Here is a 22,791-nt window from a genome sequence, read left to right as displayed (position 1 = left end):
ATGCAGTTTGGAATGGCTCGGATTTTAAAGAAGCAAAGAGACGCAATGGAGATATCTACGTCTAAAAGGGAACTGGTTGACCCGTCAAACATCGGAATTTCTGGAAAATTTGTTTTGCTTGTACAGGATATCGATGGAAACAGTACAAAAATCTTCTATCTTGTGCGCAAGTATTTTTTAGACTTTAGCGAGTTTTTATTATTTATTAGATGTTTGTTAAGTTCCAATTGTATTAATTGGTTTAAAAATTTCAGAAAATGGATCTTCATTTTTTTTTTTATAAATTCTACGCTTGCATACTATTTCGACGATGTTACCGAAGTTCTTGTACTTTAAACGATCAAACCTGTTCTCTATTTCAAAACTTATAGAAAATAAGCAGAAAGATCTCGCAAATAGCTGATTAACGAATTTTCATGAAAGTTCTATGTCTAAGCTTATATCATCCCGCTACTGTGCCCTTGCTTTTTCTTATTCGTGTAGTATCGCGGACATAAGGCCTAGGAGTTAGCGGGTGAACTACATACAATATCGCCAGAGCCGAGGCGTTTTTTAAACCATAAACAATGTCCCGAGAGCCGAGGTGCCGATGGGCCCGTAAATGTGTCGTCGGTCCTTCAAGTGAATAGTTTGTCATAGAAAAGGTCTACGTGGCTTTGGCCACGAGCGGTCGCAAAACACGTGTGTGGTGGGTCTACGAGAAGACAAAAGACATGCGAGAGCAGGGCAGTTGCGGATTGTAGCGTGTTATTACGATTAGTTCATACTAAACTACCATCGTTTTTCTGTCTATATTTGTACAATCCATTCATTCTAAATAAATCACAAATATCAGGATATAATAACAATATATTCCATTGAAGATACTACATTCGTATTTTTCGAAAATTAACGTTCCGATCGATAAACTTCTTTACGAATAAATAAACGTTTGCTGCTTTCCACTCCGTGTCTAAACGAGTACGAGCAAGGAATCATTTGTCTGTATTCTGTATGCATTGCATTACTCTGTTCGCAGTGTTCTATCGAGAATTAAGTTAGTTTTCAAATCTCCCCCCTCCCCCCCCCCGGAACTCTTACGATGAACGGATACAAGCAGGTGCTTGATATGCTTGCATAGTTTTCGAATTGATCCTCGTTATGTCACAGATATATCAAAAGAATGACGCGTAAGAAATAGATCAGATAGAAATAAAATAAAGCTCTTTTTTCCAAAGTGGAACGTGATTTAATACCAAGTGACGATAAAAGTAAGACGAAATAAGCCAATTCGATGTCTGTTAACAATTCGAGTAATATTTTTTAAAACGTGATCGATACGAATACGTTGAAAAGCGGAACAAAAGTATGATATTTCTTACTAAATCATTAAAAGATTTATTTATTAAGTTAAAGTTTAAATTAAGTTAAATTTTAAGTTAAAATTTATTTAAATTTAAGTTAAGAAGTTAAAATTTATTTAAATTATTTAAACTGATATAACGTATCTCTTACATCTCTATGTTTTCAAGGATACATCTTTAGAACAATGAAAATCTATCGCCGAGAATTAATCCTAACAGCAAATTACTATCGGTTAAATCTACCATAGCACATTCTCCGCAATTCGTTCTAGTCAAGATTTCTCATTGCACGCGAGCAACTATGATTGCGCCTTCTTCATTGGAAGAATTGTGTCAATATTGTTTCTTGTGGTCTATTTTCTACACACGTTGACACGGATTCTTCTGGTTGCTCACCGGAGGAGAAACTTCTTTTCATCGGATCTCCTCCTAACCGTTTTTCCTAAGCGAATATGCACCTGTGAGCTTTGCCCCTTTTTTGCTCTTAACTTAACCTATATCGTATGCCCATGAGAACGTGCTCGTCTCTTTCGTTCCATGGAAACAAATTTTATTTCTTTTTCTTTTTTTTTATTTTTCCCCCCGGTACGATGTGAGACTCGACGATCGGAAAATTTTATTCCACTGTATTGTCTCTCGAACGCTATTTAAAAATAACGAATGCTTTGTCGTCGCGTCAGGATCTTTCTCTTCCTCTTTCTATTCGATCTTTCGGTTTGCACCGTACCGACTGGAAGTTAGATAGAATCGATATGCAAAGCTGAAGCACGTTGGTATCAGCGTGAAACGCCAATACATAAATCTTCGAATAGGATTGCTTCTCCATTATTGTGTTTCGTGTTCTTTTCGGGAAAGCCATCACTATAGTGAGCCATGGTGATATATGGATCGACGATTTTTTTTGAAAAATTTGTACGACGTTCGAGCTGCTTTGTTTTCTCCGTATTTATAGACGATCGTTGCTGTAAGGATTTTCAAGTTTTTTTCTCGCACAAGGTTGTTCGTAATTCTTGTTAAGATCGATACAACGTTGAATTTTTTCGAAATACATGTGAAATATAAAGGAACTTCATTTTGTATGCTATAAGTAAAAATAAATAGCTCTGAAAAACTAACGAATATTACGATTTAAAAATGTTTAACGCGCGGGAAAAAGATAAGAAGCGAAAGTTGCCATGCGATTACGATTATGGTAATGGAACATTGAAAACGGCAAATAAAAATAGCTGTATTTCCATTTTCACATTCTTGCTATGCATGTACTCATAAATTTCAAAATCGTAGCAGTTTCTTGGCGCACTTTCCAACGACATAAAACAAATTTCTCTGTGTACATTCTTCCACTTCGATTACAGCCGGCGATATTTTTCCGCGTTGCATTTGAATTCCTTTGAAGGAACACTAGCAAGAAACAGCATGCGGTAGGATGTAGTAATAAATTTGTCCAGCTTACACTTTGATACATATCGAATGTAAGAATCCTCAATTAATTTATCGGCAAAGCGTAGAAAGGTCGGCAGTAGTATGCAATGAACGTTCGTTGGCGCTCGATCAAAATCGTTCGATCCAGTCTTCAGTCTCGATCAAAACAAGAAGCAATTCTTGATAAATCCTAAAAAGGCCCAGAAACGTAAAGGCACTTGTTAGAAGGAGCCCTTGAACTTTGAACCACCATGTTTGAGGCTCGGATCAAAAGGTCGCAGAACGAACGTCGTTAAAAATTTTGAATTGTTTATCGATCGTAGCTCGCTAGAGCGCCGTAACACGCATTACAACCGCGACCCACTTTCTGTGAGCAACTTTTTTCATGATTTTCTGTTTCCTTGCTCTCTTATGCGCGTTCGAGTCTCAAAATGCCTCCGCCAGGACGCAACTTTTCAACTGAAAAGTTTTATATTGCAGAACTTTTGAATAGATCCAACATTCTTCTTTTCTTCTCTCTCGCGCACACGCTCTTTCTTCGAGAGTACTATCAACTCACATGGAAAAACAGAGAAAAAGCAAACGGATTCGTTGCGTGCTCCGACCTTTGCGTACACTCGTACTGCTCGGCGAAGTTTAAGGTCAGGTTAACACGAAAGCATTTCAACGATCCTCCCAGCCGGATATAGCAGAGGGGAAAAAATCCACAATCCCATCGAGCGACTGTTGGTTACCGTTTTATTTCGCATGGAAATACGGTCGATCGATTGGCGAGTTGTGAGTGACCAGTCGGATGAAGCGAAATAATGTAATTGTTTCTTTTCTCCTTTTTCGGTAGAATCCAGGTTACTGATGTAAACGAACAAACTTGATGGATTAGATTGAGGCGATACAATGTGTTGAAATAGGTGCAGGTGTAAGTGTAGGTGTATGATAGGACTGTGAATACTGATGACGCGATTCGTACTTTCTTCAGTTAACAAGTTAATCGACACTAAATTAACACATAAACATTCTATTAGGAGTTGTAAATAATAAAGTCACTTAAATTATCGTCCTACTTAGCTGTTATTCAACATTGCAAAAATGAATCGTCAAAAATTTGTCTGCGATATACTTTTTTACGTTTAGAATAAACGAATGACTGAGATATCAAGCGAATCGGTGTTACGGCGTCAATGAAATTTTTCAATACTATCACGCCTCCTCATGGTAAGAAACTTAAACAGGGAGACGAGGACAAAAGGGACCTTTTCCTTCGATACAACGGTGGAAAATAAATTGAGTTTTCTACTTCTACAACATCAAGAAAGAGCAAAGTTTGAAGAAATTGACCGCGCTCGATAGTTTTGAAAATTTGTCACTAGAGTTATTTGTTAGTTAAAAATATTGTTAACACTATTATTGAAAAATTCTCGCTGGAAATACCTAGGATTATTATCGAAATTTTCTTGTTCGCTCTATTCTCTGTAACATTCTCTATTTTTACCGTCACTTCTCTCGAATTTTGATAATAGGAAGGTGCGATTAAGATCGCTGAGGCGATAGATCTTATTGGTTTATCATCCAACCGAAGGAAATAATCCGTCTTTGACGTGCGGAGGCATCCAGACAGTTCCCGATACGCGGATATCCATATCGAAATTTGGATGCTCTCGAACCTGTCGAACTCAGATGCTCAGGACGCGTCTCGATAATTCGTACTGTAGCCGATCACGGATATCAACAACAGGATTTAATCTGTTACACCAGCTCGACATCACCGAACCGATATCTGGCTCGATTTTAGATTCTCAGAATGCGATAACATTATCGACCTTTCTCGATGCATGCCGCCGCGAGATATTCATCACTGCTGCGAACCTCGCTCGATACATCCATGAATTGGTTACGTAAGTTCTCGAGGATATGGTATAGGCCTCTTTTGCACTTGCGACTAGTCGTGCACGACTTTAAAATCCATTGTCGAATATGCCTCAACTTCCATTTGCGTTGCCGCGAACAAGAATTAATCGCGTGCGATTCCAAAGTATATGGAATACATACCTATTATACCCAGACAATACTATACTATACTATACTATATCCAGAACAATCGCGCACAATTAAGTTCTAATACCTTTAATATAAATAATTAATATTATAACGATGAGAAGTTTTCTATCGTCATATTACACATCTGTTTGGTTGTTAATATTTGACAGAAACCAAAAATTTAATTATTTTATTCATGTTCCTCAGCTTTAACAACAATTTTTTCGTTCAGTACTAATAGTTTTTCGACATAAACAGGTTACAACTTTTTATAAGGAATGCCATGAGAGACTGATTAATGTGTTAAAAAATGTATGGTTCTATTAAAAAGAATGAAGCTGACCTTCGTTCAGCGTCGCGTGTGACTAGTCGCACGTGGAAAAAAGCCCATAGTGTACTAGAAATGAATTCGAGGCTTTTATTTGTAAACATGTAGCCGTCGACACTTCATATTGCAACACAGCAGCAAAAATGCTTACAAAGAAATAATATTTCTACTTATAAAAAAATTAATTAATTTCAGAGATCGAAAATAAAACCTTTTTCAAGCATTACTCATAACAGCAAACTACAACCGATTAAAACTGCTTCAGTATATTTTCCACGACTCATTTCAGTCAAAATTTTTTATTGCACGCGATCAAGCTCGATTGCTCCTCCTTGCTGAGAATCGCACCAGTCTTATGTAATATCTCGCGATCTATTTTCTAAACACGTTGGCGTGGTATATATCCAATTAGAAGCTTAGCGTCGCTTTATTCAAGAATCGCGTGCTTTGTTTCTTAAGAATTTTTCTTAAATTTAAATATAATAGTCTATTAAAAATAATAGACTATGAAATATTGTAACAGAAGCTCAAAAAATTCTCCGTATTTTAAAGTTGCTATACGGGCGAATGTTCGTAACTATAGAACTTGCGAGTTATCACTTAGATATTCTTTGAGAGTCATCTACGGAATTCGAAGATACTTCGTAGATACCGTTATCAAAAGGGAATCTAGAAATCTACTTGATCAGTGTCAAACGACAATGTTACTTGCGACGCTTCGAACATGTTAGCGTTCAAATGTCGAATGAAACACAGTTCGACATGAAAAAGGCAGGTTGATCGGGAGCGAAGAATACGTGAACGATCTAAGTGAAACGACAGGTACTCACATATGTACTTTGCTAATTTTGTAACGGTACGTATGTATACAAATAACTACGTAAGCATTTCTTACCGATGTTACACCATGTTTCTCTGGGATAATTATATTCTGTAAACATCGATTTGTTTCACGCAACCCACTTTCAAACTGTTCTGAATAATTGAAACTTTCTATTTTGCTTTTGTAAGTTTCGCTCTCGATCAATTTGTTAGTTCCACTACATTAACGCTTACAATAAAAAATCGCACTTTTTATGTAACTAAACGTAAGGTTTCGCGTTTTAACCGAGATTCAGATCATCGTCGGATGAAATTGTTATTAATCGAGTGAAAATTAATCTAAAATAGCGAAGCTGTACGTAGATATCTATATTTAAATATGGGTTTTAAGCAGCGTTAAAAACAATTGATTGCTACATAAACCAACTATAGGACAGTCTATAAAATATTTCTCCTTTTCGATTACAATTCACCGCAGTTGAAAGTTCATTACCGTTCCTACATTCATCAGCGAGTAATTTCATTATTCTATCGTGTGAATATGCCGTATTGATTTAATTAAACCGCTTCGCTGTTTCTTACGCTTCTATGTCGGTGAAATAATTACTAATTAACCGACGATAACTACAAAAGATATACAAAATCTTTTTGTAATGTTTCAATTTTCGAGAAGCCATCCTACGAAGAAAAAACAAAAATTATGTCTCCGTGAGTAAACGCGACTTGTAACTAATAACGACGATCCATTCATTTAATCATGTCACCAACGCAATCAAAAGCAAGCGACGTCGAAAACTTTTTCTATTACGTCGAATCTATTTAATAATAATATACGATAGAGGGAGAAAAGAACAATGCGTCAGTACTGTTAATTTAATGATCTGCTGTTTACAAAGTGCACAGACGAACGTTGTTTCACCCTGTTCTACTTTTTTACATACAAAAATAAAATTTTACACAAGAAGACAATGATGTGTATGAGCGATTTATTTACATTATGACTGTTTCTTAACAAGAATATTAAGTCTGAAATGTCTTGGTCGAAATGAAATTCGACAGGAATTCAGAAAAATGTATTACTGTTTTAGAGACACAGATTTATGGCACACACGGTGTCCATATGACATTGAGGAACTCCATAACATAGCATAAATCGTAAGAAGTCATAAATTTGCAGTTTTAAAATTATATCACGATAAGATAAGATATGCCTGAGAAGAAGTTTAATAGTAAGAACTGTCCACTCGGAACTAATAGTCACAGCTACTTCCTAATAATAAAACTTCCAACATTTACGAAACTTAGGAAATCTGTAGATCGTTTTCGCCGTTGTGTGAACCGCGGAAAAAAATAAAAATTCTTGGTGCAAAACTTGAACAGTAAGCATTTTATTATCGACGTTTTCTCAAGTTTCTAAGTCCTTGCGATAAATTGCATCAAGTGTTTCAACATCTTCAGCGCAGACAGGAATTTCCATTAAATTCGAGGCATCCACTGAATTAGTGGTTTGACACCTAAACATGGGAAAGTGACTATTCACATCTCTCAGCGAATTCATACCTTGTAGAACTAGGTTAGCCAAATCTGATGTGTTTCTGAGTGGAGAGAGCTGTCGGTTAAGTGGATACCCAGCTTGGTGAGATTAGAATCGATATCGAAACGCTTGCCAAAACGGTTTCGGTAATACGAGAGTGCGATTTTATATTCCATTATAAGCTGTGACAAGCGCATTTTAATATTGATTTTATTTAGATGAAACTGATTTCTGGTGAAAGTTTCGGACATGATAAATCATTGTTTTACGTTAAAATGGAAAAGCAACACGAATGTCGGTACACATAAATGTGAATTTATTGTCTGCATTGTATTTATTAGGAGGAGTCGTGAGAGATTTCAATCTAGATATGTATTTATTTGGCATCGAGAAATTATCGTCGTTTAGTTCGCTTCATTTATACAAAAGGTTACTAACTATAAAGCATTACGAATTAACGTTTGGACATTGGAACTTAGAAATTTGACATAAAAATTTTTCGAATTTTCATAGCGTGATATAGTGATGCCATCCGATGAAGGATAAGTACATTAGTATCCAAACCCACGTAATGTACTCGATAATAGATAGATGTTTAAGAGGAAGAAACCGTGCCAAGTTGATTTCTTGGCTGGAACAGAAATACGATAACTCAACTTTAAAGAGAACGGTACGTGCACATATGTATTTCCTATGTGAAAAGGTTACGGATGTTCCGCTTTACATAACTTCTCGCATACATCAAATATTATCTTCTTAATAAAAATTCATTTCGCTTTATATGCATACTTCTTATCGTCGCGAATAGAAAAACATTTTCTCGTTTCTATAGAAATCTGTGACAAAGGCGATAGAGGATTCTTCGCGTTAGTCCGACATATTTCGTCTATCATTTTGTCTTTAACTATCATGTGCGTTAAGCGAACGAACAATTTGTCCTTCGAGATACGGATTAACCGGAAGGTCTAAGGCAAATAAGCGTGAAGTTCGAACTGTGATGATAACGGGGAAATGATAATAAAACGTATTACTGTAATTTTAGAAGTGATGCGTCGTTGTTCGGTTGAAAACTGACGTATCTTCGATTACTCGAGAATTGCATTATGCACTTGAGAGCAATCGCTTGGTTAAAGTTTCGATAATTTGATGTTGGAACACAGAAATTCGTTTCTGGTTACATTGACAAATTTCAATGATCGATAAAAGTTTCTGCGTGCCTGGAAAATTCTACTTCGTCTATAGAGAATTTCTCGACAAACGAGAAACGTAGATCGAGTTATTGGTGTGATCGACGACCCTCGCTACGATTCAAAGTTACTAATTTTATCCGTTAAATTCTTCTGCATGATACTTTTACCTAACGTACCGATACTATTCATTGACATCGCGATCATGATTCAAGAACAAAATTAAATATATAGTATATATTTCACCAATGCAGATGGGTTAATAACCGCATTACTGCTAGAAGAGTAAATTGCTTTCGTTAATTTGATGCGCAACGTATCGAGAACATTGCCATTGCAATCGATGTGTGGGCATCACGAATACGCATGAAATGCTCGAGTGATTGCAGCAACGAGGTCAACATTAGCAGTAGTAAACCCTGAAGATACGTTGGAATTGCTGCTTAACAAAATTGTAAGCGTTTCACGAGAGCGATTACTCAATGAATTATGCATTTCCTTTGGACCGCTCGTGGATTCAGTAGTTATAATTTAGTTATGGTCAGACGCCATATAATCTCGTATTATAATACGTCGCGTAATAGGTTTTCGAGGCTTCTACGTGTACGAGGTACCTCGTTAAGCTACAAAACATATAAAAATAGTTTAAAATAATATTACACAACAAATTATTTTATAATTCTTTTATATGCATACTTTTATAACTTGTTATGTGTAACGCGTTATATTACGTAGCGTGCACGCAGCTTTAAACTTGTATGATACGCTTTACCGTATTATTAACGAGAAACATCGATAAAATGGTCGCTCGAACCACATTCGAGATGTTAACTCTCGTCGCTTTGCGGCATCGTTTTGTTTTCTGAAACGCGTATAGGTCTTCAAAACGTTTCTGTCGAGCACAAATTCATTCGACGATGGATAGAAAGAGCAGAACGGATGAATCATTCCTGACATCAATTGTAAGTCGAAGAGGCAAGAAAGAACGAAGGAGAAGAATTCAGATCCCATAGTCGGACGGAGTTGATGAAGAAAAATGGCGACACGATAATAGGAAAGGAACATTCCCTCGTGCTTTTTTCATCTCCTCATCCTTTATTTTCGTTTCTTTCGTTCTTATCAATGATTTTATTTAACTGACCATCTTGCTTTCTCTTTTTCGTTTTGACGTGTAAACTCCGATTCTTTCTTGAATCTTGATTCCATCTGCTTCTTCTGAAACGGCGTTTGAGTTTCGGTTGTTTTCTGCCAGTAAATGTCAATTCAGCGTTTCCCGAACGGTCTTAAAAACTCACCTCTACATCGATTTAACGATACAAAATTTCCATTTTCCCCTCTTTTTACGAAATCCGTGGGTGGATGACAGCATACCAATAATTTATAACGAACAAACCTAATAAAAACTTTTCTAACATCCGTTGCTATACCTTATAAGGTACTTTGTTTCCTGCGTCTCGAAGTTAATGTCACTTCTGTAACCTTATCCGTTCCATTTGTCGGCTCAATTTTTCCGGTTTCCTAGAACGCATCAATTACGCTCTTTGCTCCTTTCCAATACTCGCCCCGCTTCCTCTGCTTTAACCTTCTTTTCCTTTCACTCTTCTTCTTCGCTATTTTTGCATTTCTCCTTTTCCTCCTTTCGTTTTTCTCTTTTGATGTTCTCCCTCCCCGTTTCACTGATTGCAGTTCCTCCTATTTTACGTATCTATCTCTCGTACAGTGACGCGTTTTCTTCTATGCACGTGTATCAATGGCTGCTAGCTAGAGCGTGGGCACAACCAAAAGAAACTTTCTCGCGGCAATGCAAACGTAGCGTAGGAACAAACGGTGCTTGTAATAAAGGATACAAACATTTGCAACTGCAGCTGCGGCGCGACCTACACAGAGAACCGCCGGCCAACGGATATGTGTACGTACATACTTTTGATAGCATTCAATATGCGATCTTTTGTTACCCGTTGTCGAGAAAGAGCCCGTTTCGTTTATAGCATCATCCTCCTTTCTGCATTTTTTAGCTTCTGTTGTTTGACTTTACGTCCGCAATAAAGGTGCAAAAACTTGGACCAAAATTAATGCGTCTTCGCGAATTGATTGGATTAATCGCCGTAGCAAACTTTACCTTTGGTTTTTATCGGAGTCACCGGTGTCCTTGCGTGTGCTAAGTCCATAAAAATACTCCTTACCCTGTACTGTATTTTTAGAAAAATTTCAGTAAGTGGGACAGTGTACCGCCTAATCTGGAATAGTCTATGAATTTTTTATTCGTCTAATAAACTTCTAACTCTTTTTAGAAATCTCGTTTTAATTGCATATCTAATATTTTAACTATGAAAGATCTAGAATAAAGAGTCCAGACGTTAAATCGGTTTTCTTTTTTATTTAATTTAATATATATTTATATATTGGTATATTTGTTATGTACTCGAATGTAAAATAACGGCTTAATCTCCGTTTTATAACACCATAAAGGTTTTATTAACAGACTCGCAAACAAATCCACTCGTTCTAAATAACAGATCATAAAAGACATCACAATACGTAACAAAAGTCACGGTCTAAATATTGGAGTGAATAATGACTACAATAAACTGGTTACTCAAAGAGAAGAAAATAATGCAAACACGAGAATAAATATACAAATCAAAAATAAAATAGCGTTGTGCCTGTAGTTCTATGTTTTATAATATCGTAGCACGCGACTCGTAGTATAACTACATAAATGTAAGTAAGTGTAATAGTATACCTATACATTTATGTGTATAACTACAGTGCGAGGCAACTTTCAATTTTACTCTCTGTACTTTTATATTTTCCAAGATTCGATTTTCTTCACTTTAATCTGAATTCAAAAAGAAATAGTGGATCGTATAAAATTCTGAAATCACCCAACTGCATTCGCCCATTCTGCAATCGGATCTACTTTGGCAGCGAAATTATTTTCTCGCAGGGATCCAACGCGGCGTTAATCAAATATGACCGTAGTAGTCTGAAAAACGCAGCTACTAACGCGGCGTAAGAATTTATAAAAAGAACCGACGGTCGTGGAAAACGAAACACAAGGAACCTTTAAAAATCGCGTATCGTTGTGAATTCTTCGTACACATTCTAATTTCAACATTTACCTCATTCTCGCGCCTGTTTCTCCCGCCGACTCGTGTAATGTATTTACAGCAGGAATTTTCTGCAGATGCATCGCGGATCGATACCAGAGCCAATTGGATTTTTACGTTTCTCATCGATTTCTATACTGAACGAAACAATACAACATAGCATATAAATCGGAATTAAAACGAATAAACTTTCCCTGGGCCTAGATTTATTCACACGACACGATATCGAGCGGTTAAAGTGTATTTTATTAGCCCACGAATAATTGGATTAGCGTGCTCTGTAATACGTCGATCGTTGTTGGAAGAAACGCGGCGACTTAAAAGTATTTTCTCGCGTGACACCCTCCAATCCGTGTAGGATTTGCAACTTACCCCTTCAACTTCAACGTCATTTTCTAAAAGCACACAGGAAAGCCTGGTTACTCGACGCTTTCCCCTGATTGCTCGTACTATCGTTTAAGGTATGCACGTTGGTCTTTTAAGGAAATTAAAAAAGGAAAGAACGCGGGAGATCGCGTTGCAGAGAATGTTTGTTGATAAGTCCGATACGAAGTCGATTTAAGGACTTCATGAACGAAGAAGAATGTTAAGCCTGGTTTCTTTTAACGTGAAATAACGTTATTCATAATGTTAACCTTCTTTTAGAAGATATTTCCATTTAATAACTCAGAATAAAAACTACGAATCTTCGCGTGGAATCATTAACGAAAGCTTGATTTACAGTGAAATATAACTTCGTCAGAAATTTATCGATCATTGAATTTCACGCTAATCTCTGCTAGTAATGAATTTTCATCACGACTGACGACATCAAGATCGATGTTGACATCTATGTATATGTGATAAGTGTATCCTAATTATCGATTAATGCACTGCAGCTGCAGAATCTAAATGAAGAAACGCGGTAGTTAATTCCATTAGACCCGATACACAGCGTCGCAGGCACTGCGATGCCGCTGTACCATTGTCATAGACTAGGCTAGATCCTAGTAATGGGTCGGATCTTAGGGCTGTTACGCACTGTCGGCCAATCGCCGGCGACCATGATGGACTCATTGAAGTAATCAGCTGGTAGTCGTCGAGTTTAGTCATGGTTTTTGGTCGCCCGGCAGTCTGCTCGTAACGTTTTTTCAATAAATGCGATCTTGTAACGGTCGACTTAACAGAAGGTTCTCGGCTAGAAAACGTGTATTATCAGTTAATAGGTTATTACATAAAACCATTCCGAGCGCGTGTCTAACAAATTGCGCTATGGACTTACACAAGTCGCTCCTACAATAACCATTAGCTATTCATACGGATAGCACGTGATGCAAGATATTTTGTTTCTTTGTACGTAGCGCCTGTATCGTATGCTGTGTTAGATATTCATCTGAGCATTATTTCACGCATTAGGCTGATGCACATAAAATGTTGTTTCTCGATAGTTTAAATTTGGCGAACCAATATTATATATCCATAAAATACCGTCTTGTCGTCGATCGTCATTAACCATATTAAAGGAAAAGTGTTCTGTTGTAGATAATACTCCTGCATTGAACATTAAAAAGAAAGAGCACTAATTCGAGATCTTTCATTATTTATAATCATTTTTTTCATTTCATTTCCACACAAAATTGAACGCGCATTACGGTAGGCAGAATAATTTCGCGGCGTCGATAATTAATCAACGATGTAGATACATGATTTAGGAACAAGCGAGAGAGACAACGACACACATAACCCATAATTGCTTTTGCTCGTTATTTTCACTCTATTCTGCAAATCGCGTGTGCAAATGTTCGTGCGTATCAATGAACGTCTATCAAGTTTAACATCGACAACTGCACTTTCAGACACCTTCTATTCGTGTCATGCGTTTCGAATTTTTACGTTTTAATTAGCAGCATTTCAGTTTACCGTAAAGATTATGAATCCGCGAAACAAGTGAAGCGAACGAAATCGCCTCGATATGTTTCTCGAAATATTTATTTATAAATTGGATGGTTGCAACTCTGATCGAGAAACAGTTGCCCTCGCTTCTCCTTCTTTGAAACTAACAAGTTTATCGAACAAATTTTGATTTGATTTGAAAATTGATTTCGAAGCATTTTGGTATTATCGCACGATGTTTTAGACAGCGGAATTGAAGTCGGAATCGGAGTTTAGAAAGAATTTCTAATCACTGAAGCCGGAAGCGAAGATGGTAGAAAATATACCGACTTCGTGTTAATAAATTTTACAAAAATCAAAAATATGCACGAAATTATTCAAACTTGTAATGAAATTATTTATATATTAATCAAAAATACTTTGTATCTCTGAATTTATAAAATTATAAGATATAGATAATCCTCTAATATAGTAATAATAATAAGTAATATAGAACGGCTGTTACATTTCTATGAGATCTCGTGTTGTACAAAACTGTAAATATTGAATTATAAATATCGAGCTTACTGTTTTTCGCATTAGAAAGAGAATTTATATAATACATTTTACCGTATATAACAAATATCTTTTTTCTTTACTGGCGCCTTTATCTTCATCATTTCTTTCCTTTATTTGCTTTCACTGTCAGCATAGTTTTAATTTTTCATACTCTATATAATATATATGTAAATATACTGTTTACTAAGTATTAATAATTTAATTATTTACATGTACGTATGTATAATTAGTATGTAAATAACAATTTATCATAAACGTTGCCCGGAGTCGGGATCGGAGTCAGAGTCGTAGTCGAGTGGAAATCGGGAATTTTGATTGTGCACTCCGTAGCTTTAATTTTAGGGTCGATATAACTTCGAAACACGTGTGCAACAAACGTACATGCTACGTATCTCCACCAGAGATATAGATCAACTAGTATCTATCGTTACTCACGTGGCTGAATAAAATACAAGCTTGCTAGCAATGATCACATAACTTTTTGAGTCAACCGCATCCCACGCGATACACTCTACGAAAAGTTGACCGAACAAAGTTTGGACAGCGCGAGATAATGTCACGAAGGTAACGAAGCGTGACTCTACCTTGCAATTAACTCGCTGGCGGACAGAGTGGATTATCCTTTCCTTTTTTACATGTGCTCCCTCTTCCTCCTTCGGCCGACCCTTCAAGTTATATCACAGCAGACGAAATCATCTCCCGATCACACGAGTCGAACGATACGAAAGCGAGTTTCTTCTTCCTTCTTTTTTAGCGTTTCTTTATATTTTTCTTCTTTTAAAAGCTAGCGATCAATTATTTAGCTCGTGCCATGCTTTTGACCAAGAATACGCGATTCTCGATTTGGAATTAATACTAGCGAGCTTCATGCGATATTCCATGAATTCTTTAGCGAATGAACGTAATAGAGCGACGTCCATACGAATGTCGATGAATCCTTTCTCTCGTCGTTGCGCCCAAAAAAAATTTAATTAATATGCATTACAAATTTTAGGAGGCAAAGATTTCATTGAATTTCTTGATCCGCTAAGTGCACTTTTGATGAATTTTTTTCTCCTGAATAATCTGCGTACTCCGTAAATGCAAAATTGTCTTCTTACATTCTTTAAATCGCTGGACAAATCTCGTATGAAGCAATTACGATTACACGTTTTTGCAAGTATGTACTATATCTATAACAACTATGTAATTCTAGAATAAAAATTTCCTGGAAGTTTATAACGATATTATAAACGGCAATTGTGGCACAATTACGAACGTGAATCTAATTATAGTAATGAAAAAATTGGAACTTGATGAAGATATTGTTTTCGTTGAAGAAATATTTCGTCGGATTTTTTCAAAGAACAAAAGTTAACATTGCCTTTCTCGTGTTTTCTGGTGTCTCGATTGCTTCGGAAGAAAACTTGTTGACTGTGTTATTTTTTTCTGCACTTCGCTCACTCCTCAAAAGTATGAAGAAAAGAACAAACTCTATTTCACGGTTATTGAAAACTAACGTATCATACAAATAAATGAAAATATTCACCCGCTTCCCATTTGAATAATTTTTTAGGTATAAATATCACATACTTAAACGTACATTTTTCTACTTTTATACGCTTTTCGAATTAAAATTGGTATATCGTTGTTATCAACAACATTTCCTGTCGTAAAAATGCATTCAGCTTATGATTGCTGGAAGTGTATACATTATACGCATGACCCATATTCGCTAGTCGGGAACAAAAGCAAAGCACGGTGACAGGATGCTATAGAGAAGATCAATCTTTATGAATTGCTATGAAATGTTTCAGCGCGGAAGAATTTCTACAATCCACATTAATATAACATTTTTCATATGGAAAAGTGATTTTTCATCGAGCCTGCCGCTGTATTACATATACATGAATACATGCGACTCGTATAATCGAATCGGCCGTAGCGTTATTCTACACTTCTGGATCGGTGAAAACCTGCGAACAAATGTAGCCGCAAAATTCACCTTAACATTGAAATTCAAGATGAAATCGTTTTCGTTGCATCGTATTCTACTCATCATGAGGATCATTATATGGTCGATAGGATTATGATAAAAGATACTATGGAATCGAACTCCCCTTATTCAAGTAGCTCGTTTGTCGAGAAGCAGATAAAATCTGATACGATATATCGATGCATACTCGTACATATATATGTATTGTATAGTAAGCATTAGCTATCGATAAAATGTTTTATAAAGATTTGAAAATCTTCTCACGTTTTAATTCTTAATTAAGTATGGATATCCGTATTCTCGCCATTATCGCAGATATGTACTTTATCTGTTTAATTGAGAACAATTTTATTTATTATACAGATAATCTTCGATATGAATTGAATGTATGTAACTGCGACGTTCGCTGCTCTACATCTTAGATACGTACTTTAGCAAAGTCATTTTTCTGTGCGATCGGTATTTCATAACATAAAATCCTAATCCTATAAGGAACCAGGTCTCTCTGTACCTCGTCCATGATAAAGCAAAGTACATCCTTGACAATGCATTTTTGCATCAAGCGAACGACTTAAATGGTTCTCAAGATACAAGACTTAAAAGCGTAGCGCTAAAAACCGAATGGCGGTCGAAATTCAGGAAACGAACTGACCCATATCTTTTCCTAGATATACGGTGGTAGTAGTAAAAAAGATGCCAAGTCAGCGTCTGTCGCAGACCAGGCCGCGAACACGAAGCTTGCGATGCAATGGGTCGAGGAAAATGCGTCAGAGACAGAATCGTGTGTACGAGTAAGAAGCGAGTAGTGTATTGCTCGAAATTACGATCGGCGGCAAAAACTGATATCAGTGTAAAACAAAAATTACTTTGAGAGGTAAAGTTTCTCGTTTCTGATCTGGAGATTTTAAGTATTGCAAACGCGTATAACGCGTATGGTAAAAGAAAGCCCGCTGTGACCTGATATTTTTGTAAATAAAAGTGCATGTGTCATGAGAAAATATGTTTGATAAAGAATTCTAGCGTGTGAACGTATGTAGGTGTGTGTGTATGAGCGTGGAAAACCATAAAAAAAAATAGTTGCTATGTCCAAAGGGCAAATGATCAAAGAATGAAGACTTGATTGAGCATAATAATTGTTACGTATAATTAAATTATTATAATCTATACCTACGTTTCATATCTTACACTTCACTGGTATATTTTTTATAATCAGCCCTATCTATAGATATAGTTTTAATAATTTTTTTATATTGTCTCTGCCAGTAATATTTCGTTTCGAAATATACTGCATTTCAATAAAAATTCAAAGAAGCTAGAACGCTTGCTACTACGTGAAAAGAAATCTTCGATAAGAAATAGTATTACTTTTGAGGCAATATCTCTTTATTCTTTTAATCAGGATATATTGTACATATTCACTAAAAAAGGCAGGATTCTTCTTTCCATCTGCATTATGTCGCTAATGGAATTCAAGTGCTTATAAATTTCTAGCGAACGGATTTTGAGAAACTTAACAAACTTCGCAGAAACGTTCCCCAATTGAAAAAAGATCAAAGATCCATTATCGAGATTAAAAAAAGAGAGGAGAAACGAGGGAAAAGACAACACGACGATAAAGATGTTAAGAAGTGTATCTACCTGATATCTGATTAAGAATTGGTCACGGTATAGTACGATATTACTTTCGATAATAGAATATCGATTTCCAATTAATCTCGAGAGGACGAACCATTGAATTTTAAACCAGCCGCACTTCAACGCCTATTATAATACATACACCATGTACCTATATGGGTTGCAACCTAGTTACGAAAGCAGAAATCCTCAATGGAATGGAAACTTAGACGAGGAAAGCCGGAGGAAACTTTAATGCCACAGTTTTCAAACAAGCTGCTACAGTCTCCAACTTTTTCGTCTTGAGATTTGAAAATTTCAATCCCGAAAAATTTCCCTACGTTTTCCTCATTTGTATTATGTTTTTAAAATGATATTCTATGCTGCTATTCGGTGTCAGTCGACATTACGCGTATGGTACCAAAATCAGAATTTGTAATGCGAATACATTTATTATTTACTATTACAAATAAAAAAAATTCGTTGATCTTTATTTTCTTTTGTATTTGTTAGATAATCCGTATTGTACGAGCGAGTAATGAAAGAGAGGAAGACAAAAGGAAAACACCATGAGACGAGCGCATCGCGTATGTATTGAATGAATGAATGTGCAATAAAACAAATCCATTCCTGTTTGAAATGTATAAGAGAATAGAGCGGTGTACATTAATACTTCAAGTTATTCTGTTACATATAAAGTAGTTATTCTGTTATATATAAAATTTGTATTTAGTAAAACGTCATATATGTTATTACTTTAAGAGTATTTCTTTCCGTTACATGCGTATACATATATCATTATTGATCCTCGCAGCAAAGGAGAATAAATTTTATCGCCACGTGGATTATAGTTGAATTCCACAGCGAATAGAAACACATATAACCGATGTTTGACTATAGCAGATTGTTGCAGATTGTATAGGTCGATTACAACGTTCCACTAACAACGTAGGATATTGGTTTTATTAAAATATAATTTATTAAAATACATTTACCGCACAAATGAAAGTTCGACTAGTGATGATGATATTAATTAATTAGTTGGCATAATACATTTCGTCAGAAAAACTTCACGTTTTGAAAACATTGTCTAACTTTCTAATGGAGTTATGACATAAAATCGTATTACGCCTCTTTCATCGTTCCTTTCCTCTTTACTTGAACGTTTCCGAATTTATTAACTAAATTCCCGTAAATTTTGCTTGTTCGAGCGATGTATAAACGTATAAAATTCATTCTGTTTTTAGTACAATAAGTTTTATCGCATACTGAACGCATTAAACGAATAAAATGACATAGAAATGTCGAATTTCAAGTACCAATTCAACGTTTCTGTATAGTTCTTGTTCGTACCGAAATACTTTTTAAATGATAAAAAAAAAAAAATGATATTTCCATTCATAAAATTATTCCACGTTTTCTTTTACCATATTTTCGATATCCGTGTTAGCGAGTTTCGTATTTTCTAAACGAATAAAAGAAATAAAATTGAGAACTCACCTTCTCCTCCATCTTGGAGACGACATTATCGACGGCATTCTCCGCCGATTTCGCAAGAGCTGTAGCTTGCTCCTTTCTCGACATGTGGCCACGGAAAGATGCCTGGATTTTGGTCGCCGCGTCGCAAAGCTCTGTCAACCAAAGAGAAAAGTGCTCTTAAGTTAATGTCGATAGACGAGCATAAGATCGATACGTTCTGGCCTTGTCAAGTCGAGGAAACGGGATTCCAATTTTCAAGCTTCTTGCACTGACAGTATAAACGTGTCTTCTCACGAAAAACTGCTTTGGCATTGAGGAAATTTATTTTTTAGGGCGAAACGTGATTCTCAGAATTTTATTTATTTCAGTATATATTTTATTCAGAAATATCACCAAAAAAGGAGAAATGTGGTAATACGATATTGTGGTACAGCGGTTATGGTTAGTAGTGATATTACATATGTGCCTGTTCATTATCTAATGTACAGGTAGTTTACAAAAATTTGCCTAAAATTTTAAAAACATCTAGTATTTAGTATGCAATGTTTTTTAAAAATAGATTCTGTTATTTCATTTTGTATTTTTTAAGAAAATTTAGAAATCCCTTACAGATTCAAGGCAAGGAACAGGAAAATGGTTCTCACATTCACACAAGCACATCAGTCTCAGCGAGAGCCTGTCATTCGGAATCAAGTTTAACCACTGTTCATTTCGTTGAATCGTGCCGACCGCTTTGAAAAAACAATGGCTGACCCAGTTCTGAATCGAGGATCAATTTCGAATTCGGTATTGTGCAAATTCAACTGACTTGCAGTTGATCCGTTCGTGAAATACAGTTGCTCCGAATTTGCACCGTGAGCAAAATCGTTAATTATACAACTATTGAATAAAGTATCCTCGACTAAACTCTCATATCAGTATAATACATCTTACGATGATGAAAGATATCACTTACTGTTTCTTGCTTCTATATTTAGTTTTTCTAAAAATATTTCCGCGACTATATTTGAAAGTTTCTACCGGAAAAATTAGTTTTCTTTGCGATCGAAATATCGAAAAGCTGGAAACGAAAACAAAACAAGAAATAGATCGATTGGTCAACAAGAATTAAAATCGATATTTAATTATCGGCTATCGCGCTGTTAAATGGTCCATTTCTGGTTTTTTTTCCTTTTTTCATATTGTTCAATGTTCGTAATCATTTCATTTTCGACCTAGCAGGACAATTTTAACCACATAAATTTATTTTTCTTTTGTTACGTATGCTTTACCCTTCCTTTTAATCGCTGATCTTTTCTCATTTTCTCACCTTATCGAAGATAGATGTTTCGTTAATAACTATATTAAATATGAATTTTAGCTTTTTATCAACTAAAATTCCAAGTTTAAAATTATAATTGCATCAAGAAAATTATTGTGATTTTGGTCTCTGTGAGTCAGTACCTATTAGCCAAGATTTACTCAATCTCTTCCTCTTCACAAGAATAAACATTGCTAGCATATTTTTCTTTTTACGTTTTAAATAACGAATAAACTTGTCTTCCATTTTTAGCAAGTTATGTAATATCCTTCATTTTACACATTCTATTTGTACATTATGTCTGAAGCAAAACGTAGAAATATCGTGCGTCTTATATTCCACAAGTTTACAACATAAAATTACAGTCAAAGATAAAATTAAATTTTCATACAAATACGGTCTGTCTTTGTTCTATTTTCTCGATCCATGCTACGAATATAACTCGATACTACGAGCCAAAGTATAAACATTGTGTTTTCTTATTCTTCACCCTTACATCACGAAATGACATAGTACGCAATATACGTACAATTGATCAATTTTAGGCGATAAAATATGGTCGACATTCTAATGGGAAATTACAAACCACGTAGTCAAATAGCATTCGTGGTTAAAAATTTCTGAGTAACTGTATCGTTATTAAAACGATTCTCACTGGTCTCATTCCGTATCGTATCTGTAAATAAATATTAATCGAGATTCGCATTTCGGCCAAAACCATTCATGTTTCATCGAGAAAGGTCGTCAAATTGTCTAATTCCGATTTCGTCATCGCTAGTATTTCATCGTCGCTAATGGACGCTATTACTCTACATTATTTCACGGTGCTCAACCTGTCGGTTAGGATTATTTCGCGTTTCTTGAACCGCAAAGTTAAGGAGGCTTTTACTGAAAATTTTCTATTAATTTTATCTTTTGTGAAACGACGAGTGACTAATTAGTATCGCGATCAAAATCATTATTGTTTATTGTTTATTGTATACGAGAATAATCCATTGGAATATACAAAGTTAATATATATATTTATATATAGAAATAAACATTACAACTATTTACAACCAAAACTAAAACTATAATACAATGAGGTATGGCATAGTGACTTTCTGATATGTAAGAAGGAGATTCAAAAAATATATCAATCGCAGAAAATACATTATAAATATTAATGGTCATGCGATTTATGCCGATGCGATAAGCAAACTCAGTGTTATGCGATTGAACATAAATATAAAATTTCATAGTACTGCAGATTTCTCACTGGAATAATAATTTTGAATCTCTCCATAATATCGAGGCGCTCTACGAGATTGGTAAACACTTTGCGTACAAATAAGATATGATAAAGCTTTGTTTTACTTTCCAATGTTGTGAAACCAAGGTTATGAATTTATTAATAAATAAAGTGGCATATCAAAACAGTGACAAGAAAATTTTACCGAAGGTTCATTACGATGTACAGGGTGTATAAACAGTAAGTGCAACAACCACCGCAGTGTAATTTTACGCCTCTGGGTCAATGGACACTTGTAAAAAAAGTTCGTGCATAGTTGACCTTGATTGAACATAATCTTCGAGGTCAGAATTATTGCAACGTATTTTACTCAAAGAGAAGGAATGTCTTCCGCAAGCAGAGATCTGCCATTATTCCTATATTCTCACATATACTTCACGAGCTAATTTGTAATTTCCTGTTTTTTCGTATAAAGCACGCTACTTCCTCATTAAATGCGAATATAAATGTAAACACATTGTGAATAAAGTTAGTTTAAGAATTACTAAAACTTTAACATTCTTTTTCGGGAGAAAAGATCATTTGCGACCCATGATTCCTTTGAGACTTTTGTTCATCGTGATGTATAAAATATAATGAAGTAGTAATGAAAAAAGATTTTCTCCTTGATAATAATACCTAAAGTTAGTTTTACACGAACTTTTTTCTACAAATCTCCATCGATCTAGAGTCGTAGAATCACGCTACGGTGGCTTTTACACTTACTTTTTATACCCTCTGCACATATATGTGTACATTTACACAGACGATATTTCTGCTATTATTGCTATTAGTAATTTAGTGCCGTTAGAAAAAGTAATATCGTCGACATTAACGTCGCCAGATTTTACCACGATTAAGTAAGATATGTCTTTTATGGGCAAATAATTATTCGCAAACGATAGTGATCCATGGAAATAGGACTGTTTTAACTAGTGGTATA

General features: G+C 35.4%; 1 protein-coding gene across 2 annotated transcripts in view; it reads right to left on the bottom strand.

Moving 5' to 3' along the window:
• LOC122574212 (sperm surface protein Sp17) overlaps positions 1-22,791 on the bottom strand; it is an 89,174-nt gene that overhangs the window by 16,909 nt on the left and 49,474 nt on the right. The window contains exons 3-4 of one of the 2 annotated variants that reach the window (XM_043741541.1): positions 19,300-19,430; positions 8,064-8,114 (exon numbers count right to left, since the gene is read on the bottom strand). In XM_043741541.1, coding sequence (XP_043597476.1) covers positions 8,079-8,114; positions 19,300-19,430 — 167 coding nt within the window. In that variant the 3' untranslated portion in view covers positions 8,064-8,078. Of the gene's footprint in view, positions 1-8,063; positions 8,115-19,299; positions 19,431-22,791 lie in introns of those variants that run through there. The other variant, XM_043741531.1, reaches the window with a different exon arrangement.

The sequence above is a fragment of the Bombus pyrosoma genome, linkage group LG2 (genome assembly GCF_014825855.1).
Source record: "Bombus pyrosoma isolate SC7728 linkage group LG2, ASM1482585v1, whole genome shotgun sequence".
Classification (NCBI taxonomy): Eukaryota; Metazoa; Arthropoda; class Insecta; order Hymenoptera; family Apidae; genus Bombus; species Bombus pyrosoma.
Note: the sequence above shows the minus strand (reverse complement) of the source record. Positions and strands in the feature narration are given on the sequence as shown.